Below are 10,306 nucleotides of genomic sequence, written 5' to 3'. Positions count from 1 at the left end.
TGCCCCGGCCCTGCCGGCCCCGTGGCGCCCCGCGGCTGCCGCTGCCTCTGCCCCGCGGCTTCGGGCCGCCCGCCTTCCCCGAGAGCGGCAGCAGCGACTCGGAGTCCAGCTGCTGCTCGGGCCGCGCCGCCCACGACTCGGACTGCGGCTCCAGCCTCTCCAGCTCCAGCGAGGGCAGCTCGGAGGAGGAGGACGAGGAGGAGGAGGAGGACGAGGAGGGCAGCGGCGCCTCGGACTCCAGCGAGGGCAGCTCGGAGGAGGAGGAGGAGGAGGAAGAGGAGGAGGAAGAGGAGGAGGAGGAGGAGGACAGCACCTCGGACTCCGACTCCAGCTCGGTCTCCAGCCAGGTTTCGGTGCAGAGCATCCGCTTCAGGCGCACCAGCTTTTGCAGCCCGCCCGGCGTGGTCCACGCCAACTTCTTGTACCATCTGGCGGCAGCCGCCGCCTCCCGGCCCCCGGCCCCGGCGGAGCCCGGCGGGCTGCCCGCCCTCCGCGGCGCTCCCGGCGGAGTCAAGCCGGAGCTGCCGGAGGAGTGGGGCTGCCCCGGCTGGGCTCCCGCCGCCCCCGCGCTGCGCTGCTCCGGCGGCCTAGGGAGCTGCTTCGCGGAGATAAGAGATGATAGGGTATCCGAACTCACATTCCCACACTCTGAATTTTCCAATAATGCCAAGAGTACTGACCTAACAATTAACTGTGTTGCAAAGGGGGCCTCTTCACCTAGCCCAAAGACAAACAATGCATTTCCACAACAAAGAATACTCAGAGAGGCAAGGAAATGCCTTCAAGCAACTACTACACACCGTGCAGATAACAATACAATAGCTGCTAGGTTCTTAAATAATGATTCTTCATCAGCGGCAGCAAATTCAGAGAAAGATTCCAAAATCCCTCATTGTATTGAATTTGCCACGGATTTGCCCTCTTTACAAACTGATCCTGCGGAGGATGCTGCTTCTCCAGGGGCAGCAGCAGCAGCTGAGCTCCAGTGCACTGATACAGGCAATAAGGCGTTGCCATTCCTGCACAGCATTAAAATCAAAATAGAGGACAGCAGTGCGAACGACGAGTATGAGCCTGATCTTACAACACATAAGCTAAAGTGTGAGTGCAATGATACTAAGGATGAGTTTTACAGTGTGACTGAGAGTAATAACCAGGACGCTTTATTAACAGCCAAGGAAGATTCTGCATGCACTGAGAAAGAAACCACTTCCTTAAACCCACTGACTCAGAGTCAGGTCCTCTCATGCACTTTAGGTACTCCAAAACCTGAGGATGGGGAGTATAAATTTGGAGCAAGGGTGAGAAAAAATTACAGGACACTGGTTTTGGGAAAGCGACCTGTACTGCAGACTCCTCCAGTCAAACCAAATTTGAAATCAGCTCGAAGCCCACGTCCTACAGGTAAAATTGAGACACATGAAGGAACACTGGATGATTTTACAGTTAACAATAGACGCAAAAGGGTAGCCAGCAATGTAGCATCAGCAGTGAAAAGGCCATTTAATTTCATGGCAAATTTTCCCTGTCCACCATCACTAATTATTGGCAATGATGGGGATTTGTTGCCAGCTTATTCCTTAAACACCACTAAGGATTCCCAACCACCTCACAAGGCCCATCCTGTATGGAAATGGCAGCTGGGCGGTTCTGCAATACCTCTTCCACCTAGCCACAAATTCAGGAAATTTAATTAATAAAGTAGTTTGGAAAATATTTTCTTGAACCACCTTTAACTTTCTTACCTTTTTTTTTTTTTTTTTTTTTTAAACTCTGCAGCATGGTTTGTACAAACCCATTAATGCTATACACTATTGGAATTCCTGTTTTTTCACATTGTGAAGACAGAATCTGGATTACTATTTTATTTACCATTACAACAGTGGGGGGGGGGGGTCCTTATTTTGGGATCTTGGTGGGGTTTTTTTTTTGGTTGTTGATGGTTTGGGCTTTTTTGTTTGTTTGTTCTGTTGCATTGTTTTTGGTTTTTGTTTTTGGTTTTGGTTTGTTTTTTTATTTTTTTTTTTTTTTTATTATGTTACATTCCACAGAGTACTTCAGGCTAAAGACTCAAGTTAAACTCAGTTATTATGGTAGAGCTGGAACACTTTACTGTTTAAATGCTAATAATGCACCAGTACCTCAATTCAACTGCTGCAAATAAATGTCAAAAGGTTGAATAATAAATATTAGAATGAGCCATTAAATTTATGCACTAGATTTTGAAAATGGAAGTCTAACTGTTAATTCAGTTAAACTTTGTTAAGTTACATGGTTGCACAGTAAGGGTTCACTATAATTCAATGTGGCAGCAGTATACTTTTCGGGAGCTTTGTTTTCGGGTGCAGGGGTGTCTTTTTCGAAGGGCAGTTGCACTTACTCCTTCTTCTCCGGTTTGGAAAAGACTGGGGTCCGCCTGCGACCCCAGCGCTGGGAAAAGCTGCCTCATTTGAAACCAGTAAATAAATGTGGAATTCTATTTTTGGTAAAAGGGTGTCTTTTTACTTGTACAGCCACTCTTTGCAATTGGGAAGCCTTTTTGTTTCACCCAGAGGTCTTAAATAAGGTTACTGTTATCCACTAATGTCATACTTAAGTTGTGGTCTGAACATGCCCCTTACAAACTTGCAAAGCAACTAAAATATTTGCCCGGCCAGCAGTACAATTTATGGTCCAGCCCCTCATGCTGGCTGGAGGAAATAGCAAAGCAGTAAATACAACACAGAAAGTGAAATGAGAGGCCGTAAGAGGAAAGATTACACAAAATGAGAAGACCATGTTATTCATAGCTTTTTGGCAACAAAACTCAGGCGATTCAACCATGTTACACTTCCCGGTTCTATCCTCATCTCTTGAAATTTGCTGTCGTGGGTTTTTTTGCCATGCCATCCTCTATGTAGCAGAAACATTTTTACTGCACGTGACAATCAGAGGCAATTACCTATATTTGCACTTAATATCAAAATAGTCAAACAGGCAGACTTCTAGGGTCTAGCCCTCAGTAAGACATGCTGGTATAATATATTGTGATGATGGAAGCAGTAAATCAAAATTATGGAAATTTGCACTGTTGAAAAGCATGCTTTAGCTTTATTTTCAATTAAAAACACTGTTTTAAAAAATCCTGATTCCAAACACTTTGAATTATTGCAGAGTTATCCGTGGTTTCCTCTCCATTTGTAAGTTCACTGTTTTTATTTGGAGGAAATACGCTTCAAGAGGTTAACTGTTTCACTCCCTCCCTCCCCCCCCCCCCCCCCCCCCCCAAAAAAAAGGGGAGGGGGGAAAAAAAAAAAAAAAAGAAAGGCTGGAGGCTGAGGTGGACGGGGGAAGGTATCTCTTGTGGGGGGAGGACGGTTACAGCAACTCTGAAAACAGCCTGAAAAGTTTGCAGCTTGAGAAAGGCAATAATAATTGAGTTGCTGAATCAGCAGAGTTTAGGATGAATAATTGCTGGTTTCTTTCTTTGGATTAGCATTTTATTTATACTAGATCATTCACAAATTAAATTTTAAGGATTCCACTCATCGATCAATCCCGGGAGAATAATTTATCGCAAATCAAAAAAGGAAAACAAAGCAACAATGTAATGTTTACTGTGTGACTCAAAGTCAACATTTCTGCTGGCAATCCACTGCCTGGGTTTCAGTTTTTTAATTCCTGCCTTTTGTGATGCCCTGTCCCAACCCCTCATGTCTCCAAATATTCCAAGCAGTCACTAACTGATTTCAGCTCTGTTTACTATATCCACACCGGAGTTTTCCCCTCATTGTAAAAGGCCTAGTCAAAGAATACCTGCAGCCAAATATATTTAGAAAGAGTAAACAATTGCCTTTCAGTGGAGTTGCCCTTCCCCCCCGCATGCACACGCACACACACATGCACACACATCACTTTAAGCTGCCAATTGCAAAAGGTGCATTGCATACTTAACCGCTCTGCTGAAATTACGATGGTCATGAAAAATCTGCTTACTGAAGTTGTTCTGAGATGAATGTTTACATTCGTGTGTTTAGAGCTGCACAGATTACAGCCTTATTTCCAGAGAACTGTAAGTACGTACAAAATGTACTGCTCAGGAAAGCCCCCCCGCTCTGTTAGAAACTGTGTCTCCCTGACAAAGGTCTTCCCTTGACCAAAAAAATAAAAAAATAAAAAGAAAGGAAAAAAAAAAAAAAGAAAAAAAAGAGCCAAAAGACGCAAAAGTGCAATATGCAAACTTGAAACCTAAAATTTCGCCTTGCCAGTTAAACAACATATCACTTTCAAAGTAACTCTGTCCCCTGACCCTGTTTACTTCCAATTAGAGATATGCTGATTTGGCCAGGAATTGTAAATTACAGAGGTGCCTTTTCAGGCTCTGAAATAATCCGGGATGGGGGGCTGGGGGTTGGAGGGGGAGGTATAAGCATAAATTTATACCAAATAGGCTCTGCAGAGTTGAGGACGTGAAATATGGCGCCCAGCCTTGCCAGCGGCCCGGGAGCTCCAGGCACCCCCGGGCATCCCCGGCAGGCTGCTCCGCTGGGCTCCCCTCCATCCAGGCAGCAGCACACGCAAGGAGTTAAACAGCCAAATAATTTTCACACGTGCACACCTCAGTTTAGTACAAGTCACTAGCAGGGACATTCGTGGTTTTACTACCGTTGGAGAAATTAGCCAGGTACAATAACTCACCAGGAGGAAAAAAAAAAAAAAAAAGAGGGGGATGGTATTCTGTTCAATTCTGGTAGTTTGGTAACTGTTCCTGATGACATTGTAATTATTATTGCGATCAGAGTTCATTATCATTTCAGCCTTAAACATGTAAAATCTTATCATTGAATTACATAAAAATAACCAAATTTCTCCCATAAAGGTAAGTTCTAATAATGAGGAAACCCCAAGGTTTTCCAAGGGAGACAGGCTACCATTTTGTTGTGATGTTTACATGAGATAAAACTTACAATATGTTAGTAATTGCCACCATTTTCCAATTCCTGGTGTACACAAAAATCAACAGAATTTTCTAGAGGAAAAAGCAACTGAGGAAGTGCATGTACTGTAAGGACTGTACTCTGTAGGTATTTGCCACAAATAGAGTTCACTGGGAAATTTATTGTGAATATTTCTGCTGCCAGATGGAAGACAAAAGAAAGTTTTGGACTCTGTTTAATTCTCTAGAACATTAAAAAGGGAACACGTGTAATGCCTTCAGCAATTAGGTATATTGCCTTAAAAGATGTAACTTGCCGTTTACAGCAATTTACTTTAAGAAGTGATTGTTCTATAAGCTACACTTACTTGACTACAGTGGGATAATCTCTTTACTGGTTGTTTATTTAAAAAGCCACTACTAGCAATAATGCAAAATAGTGGTAGCTGTTGTATGAAGTTTGTTGTTTAATCAATTCATATGGTGATTTTTTACATGGTCTCTGATCCCTTTTACTCTAACAGATTTAGTTGCCAATAAATTAAAGTTTCTGCAGAAATGAGAGCAATGTTACCATGTTTGTGTTTGTCACTGTTCACACGTGCGAGTGGTTGAGACAGAAAAGGGTAAAAAAAGTGGCATTTTTGACACACGGCGGTAATCTGGAGGAAAATATTCTACATATGCAGTATGTTAGAGAACATGAAACACGGATAACCTTGTTAATTGTGGTTTTTATGGTTAAGAGGATTGCTGGGAAGAATATGTAATGGTTCATCCTGGGATCTATTTGGTCAGCTTGGAAGCACAAAAGGAGGGCAAGCGCCTGAAAATGAAAAGCTCTGGCTAGCAAAACCAGGAGGGAGGCTTTGGGATCTACCTTCCCGGAGTCACGCTTGCAGACATTACCCATTCCCTCGGTACTTGGCCCTCCAAGCCGCGGTCTAACAGCTCCGACCTGAGCAAAAACCTTTCGGGAAGGGACAGCGAGCCGGGTTTAGGCCTTACACGTTGCATTTTTTCACTGCGCTGATATAATTATTTCCCGTGCCCTAGGCCCCTCTCTCTCCCCCTCTCCCTTTCTCTCCTAGGCGGCCTCACAAGCCCCCGCTTTAAAAGGCCCGAGATGTTTTGCATGAGGCGCTCACAATAGGGGTTGAGGGAATTGACAGTTTCAAAAACAAGGCGCCCTGTCCTTTCCAGATGCTGAGGACCCCTCTCCCGCACCATCTCTCGTTTGCTCCTCGCTGCTGGTGGCTTTACCCCTAGCATTGCAAATACACGGCAACAGCTGTGTTTGTAAACAGGGGGGAGTACGGCGGGAGCGCCGCCGGCCCCACTCCCGCACCGCGCTCCCGCCGCCTGGAAATCACAAGGGAAAAAAAAAAAAAAAAAAAAAGAGAGAGACAGAGAGAAAAAAAAATATATAAAAAGAGAGGAGGGCGGTAAAAAAAAAATGCGGGAGCGTAGCCGGGGCCCCCGAGCGGCGGGGCTGCCCAAGCGCGGCGGGCCCGGGGCATAGCGCTCGTCGGGCCGCCATCTTGCCCAGCGCGGCGGAGCCTCCTCGGCTGCCTAGCCCAGCTCCACGGGCCGGCTCTCTCGCTCTCGGCCAGGCTCCCTGGCCCGGCTTCCCCGCTCCCGGAGCGGCTCCCGCGGGCGGCGGGGGCGGCGCGGCTGTCTCCGGGGGTTCCCGCTCTTCAAAGCGGGGCCGTGGCTCCCACCCCGCTCCCCCTCCGGCTCGTCCGCCGGGGCGTCCATCTTCCCGGGCTCTCCCGCGGCGCGGCCCCGCCGCCTCCCGCCCTGCCCGCTCCGCGCTGGGGGCGAGCCAGGGGGCAAGCCCGTGGTGGTTCCGCGGGGCCCTCGGGGCAGATGCCGGGCTCCGGGCCAGGAAGCGGCCGGGGGAGGCCCGGGGCTCCGGGCTCGGCCGTTCGCCGTCCGCCCCCGCGGAGTCGGCCCGGGAGGGGACGGGGAGCGGGGTCAGCGAAGAAGGTCCAACAGGGCTGTTTGCTCTTGCGTCTAAAATGTAGCCGGGGCTGTAAAGCGTGTGAAATTACGCACCGGTCTCTTAAAGAGTGGCTAATTTATAGTAAATAGCGAGGGCTTTGTAAATGGATTTATTATGTTGTTTCTTGTTAATTGTTGAGAAAATCCCCATTGTTGAGTGTGAATGGCTTTATGGGCTAACCCGGGCCGCGCTGCAATCCCGGGGCAGTAAATGGCCGCTCCGCTAATGTGGCCCGTAGCGAGAAGCCGGACCAGCCGCGGTGACCTTTGGGCGGTGGGGCCGGACGTGGACGTCCCGCAGGCAGACCCTGCTGCAGCCTCGTCCCTCGGCGAGGGACGCGCCGAGACCCGGCCCGGAGTGAGACCTTCTCCCTGCCCGACAGCCTGGGGAGCAGCGGCGCGGCCGGACCCTCCCTGCGCACGGCCGAGGCCGCTGGCCCCGCCGCGGCAGCGCACACGTGCAGGAGCCGCTCCCGGCCTTTGTTCGCGGCCGCGCTGCCCCGGGTGCCCTGCCCCGCAGCGCCCCGGCCCGCAGGCCGGGTGTCCCTGCCCGCCGGCCGGGTGTCCCTGCCCGCCGAACGGCACGTCCGCATGGCGAGGAGGGCTCCAAGGCGGCCCTCGGCCTCCCACGCCGCCGTTCCCCTTAGACAAATAAACAGGAGCCAGCACCTCCTGTCCCTTCTCCCTCATTCCGGAGGGGCGGGGGAGGGGATGGCAATAGGGGTATCGCAATGAACTTCCCCAAACTCCACACCGTGGCCCCCCTTCCAGGCCGCGGGTAGACGCACGCCGATGCTCTCGGCGGTCAGAAGGACCGGGACGCGGGGACTCCCCGCCGCTGGCACCCAAACCCCTCCCGCGTGCACGTGTCTGCGTATTGTAACATACAAATCACGATGAAATGTAAATTCTACTCTAGAAACTTATATTGGGCTATTCCCTTTCCTGAAATCTCTCCCCCTCTGATTTCGCTATTAGGAGAAATCCCCCTGGGTTTAGAGCACTTGTTCCACGGATTTCTGTACAGCCCACATCTGTTGCCTTCCCCTCTGCGGCTCGGGGCTCTGCCCCTGCTGCAGGCAGAGGAAGGAGCGGGTCTCCCGGCGGGCCGAGCCGCGGAGAGGCCTGCGCAGCCCGGCTCTGCCCCTCAGAGCTCAGCGATTTTCTAAACTGCCTTTCAGGATCGGGATTGAATTGCAATCGTGTCAGATGCGCGGCTCCCTCTTCCCTGAGACTTGTGCTCGCAGCCCTTTTCCAGGCTGATTAGTAGTGTCGGAGCTGCTAGATAGGGCTGTACAGTCCATTTCCCTCAAAACAGGATGTTTCCATCAACCTGCGTTTGGTTTTCCCCGAAGAGCAGCAGAGAGTTTAGCTGGGAAACACGTCCCGGCTAAGACCTCGTCTTCAGCTGCCACTCGGGTCACTTCACATCTCTGTATTATATTTCATCTTGTCATTCCCCTTTCTCTACCTTCCTGGGGAAAAAATAAATAAACTAACAAACAAACAGCCTTGGAAAAGCAGCTGGTGATGCTGAAGCGCAGGGACACCGCACCGGCAGCGCCCGGCGGAGCGGCAGGGCCGACCACCAGCCCCTCTCCGAGGCCGAGGCACGGCTCTGTCCCGGACACACCTTCCCCGACCTCCCGGCTGTTTGTTGTAGATTGGTGTTGCTCTCGGAGCAAAAAACCCTGCTCTCCTGGAGCACCTCTCGCCTGGCTGCCCCGGGAGCAACGGTTTTGCTGGGATTTCTAGGGTCTTTGTGCGTTTGTGGAGATGCGTGTGAATGGGGCTGCGAGTGTTAAAGCTGCCACATAACCTGTGTGAACATATGTTTGATATTTACCCGCGATGCTTTTGTCTTCCCGAGATTCAAGGGTAAACTGCCCGGGATAATCACAAACGTAGAATTATTATCTAATAAAGTGCATGGGAGAAAAAAAAATATTATTCAATAAAAAAAAAATAATAATTTTAAAGAAACCCACCAAACAACAACAAAAAGGGTTTGTTCTCTTTTGGAAAAACTCATTTCCATTTTCGTGGACATGACGTTTTGGTAAGGGTAAATAGCAATAACGTGCTTTTCTTTGTACAGTTTTCCAGACCGTTTGAAAAACTTTACTGTGTCTGTTTGGGATGTTTGAAGTAGCACATTATAACCAGAAGAAGGATTTTTCGGTTGTTTCTCGCTATGACATAATCGTCCCCGTCAAAATCTGGCAAAGTTCGCCTGAGGGAAAAAGATGTTCTTGCTAAATGATGTAGTAGAAGAAAAGAGCGAACGGCGTTTAATAATATAAACGCCATATAAAATGTCAGATCTCCCCGGCTGTGATCTCTCAGTCTCTCTCACATTTTAGAGTAAATGGTTACCTGGGGTTTACAAATTTTTGCTAATAAAATCTCATTAATTCCATTATGATTTCTATATCCTTCTCCCGTAAAGGGCCCTGTAAAGCACGGCCATTCTGCACAAGCCCTGCCATTCATCAAGTCCGTGAACATTCGTATTTCCCTATCTAGCTGCGTAGAGGCCGATAAATAGAAAGGCTCTCCAGATAATCGCTGATATCTCTTGCCCTCCACGCAGAGTACTTGGCGGTGTTTGTTCCGTCCCGGAAACCCGGGCTTCTGAAACAGGCTTGAAAGTAGGTGAACTTCTTAAAACACACATGAAAGTTGGGAATCTTTATATACGTGTTTGCATTGCTCGTGGGGCAAAGAGGAGTATACCCGGCAGCAATTCCTCATCAGCGGACTTAAAAGAGTCTCCTGCCTTTCCCGAGGCCTTTCTGCCTCCCTCTCTCCCTCCCCTCTGTAAACACCCGCGCACAGATGCGGCGAGGCTTCCCGGGAATGCTCCAGCCCGGAGCCCTGCTCTTCTGCCAGCTCCTGCCGTGCTGCTGCATTTGTTCCTCCCGTTTTCCGCAGGAGACGGATGACATCGGGTTTAGGAAAAAGCTCCAGAGGGTAACTGAGAGTTCAGCGGCTCCCAGCCCCAGCGCCGGCACTAAAATACAGGATGATTTTGCTGCGGCTTCGTGCGAGCTGCTCCGTCTTCACAAAACCTGCGAGCCGGAGCCGCCCTCCACGCAGAATTTACTGCTTGTGTTTGGTTTATCAACGCCGATGGCGTCTGATCATTAAGAAAGACGAACTGCATAAACATCTGATAGTTTGTATTAGAATCATGCACAGTGACAATTGCACAGAACTGGTTTTAATTTTATTCTAAAGTGTTTGCACATCGACATATGGTGAATTTGCCTTCGCTCAGAAAGTTAGGAATCGATAGCGCTAATAGCTTTGCATAGGTATGATAGCGATTAACATTTTTGCTTCCACCAGCCCCAGGTTTCTGAAGAGGAACGCTTGCGTGCTGAA

At 49.1% G+C, this 10,306-nt stretch overlaps 1 protein-coding gene across 1 annotated transcript in view; it reads left to right on the top strand.

Moving 5' to 3' along the window:
- The window catches only part of SKIDA1 (SKI/DACH domain containing 1), a 2,492-nt gene extending 644 nt beyond the window's left edge, over window positions 1-1,848 (top strand). Inside the window, 1 exon segment of the mRNA XM_041408590.1 lies at window positions 1-1,848. This exon segment is cut by the window's left edge and continues 5 nt beyond it. Within this exon segment, the coding sequence (XP_041264524.1) occupies window positions 1-1,697 (1,697 nt within the window). The 3' untranslated portion in view covers window positions 1,698-1,848.
- Window positions 1,849-10,306: the final 8,458 nt, after the last annotated feature.

The sequence above is a fragment of the Onychostruthus taczanowskii genome, unplaced genomic scaffold (genome assembly GCF_017590055.1).
Source record: "Onychostruthus taczanowskii isolate IOZ18803 unplaced genomic scaffold, ASM1759005v1 scaffold3, whole genome shotgun sequence".
Classification (NCBI taxonomy): Eukaryota; Metazoa; Chordata; class Aves; order Passeriformes; family Passeridae; genus Onychostruthus; species Onychostruthus taczanowskii.
Note: the sequence above shows the minus strand (reverse complement) of the source record. Positions and strands in the feature narration are given on the sequence as shown.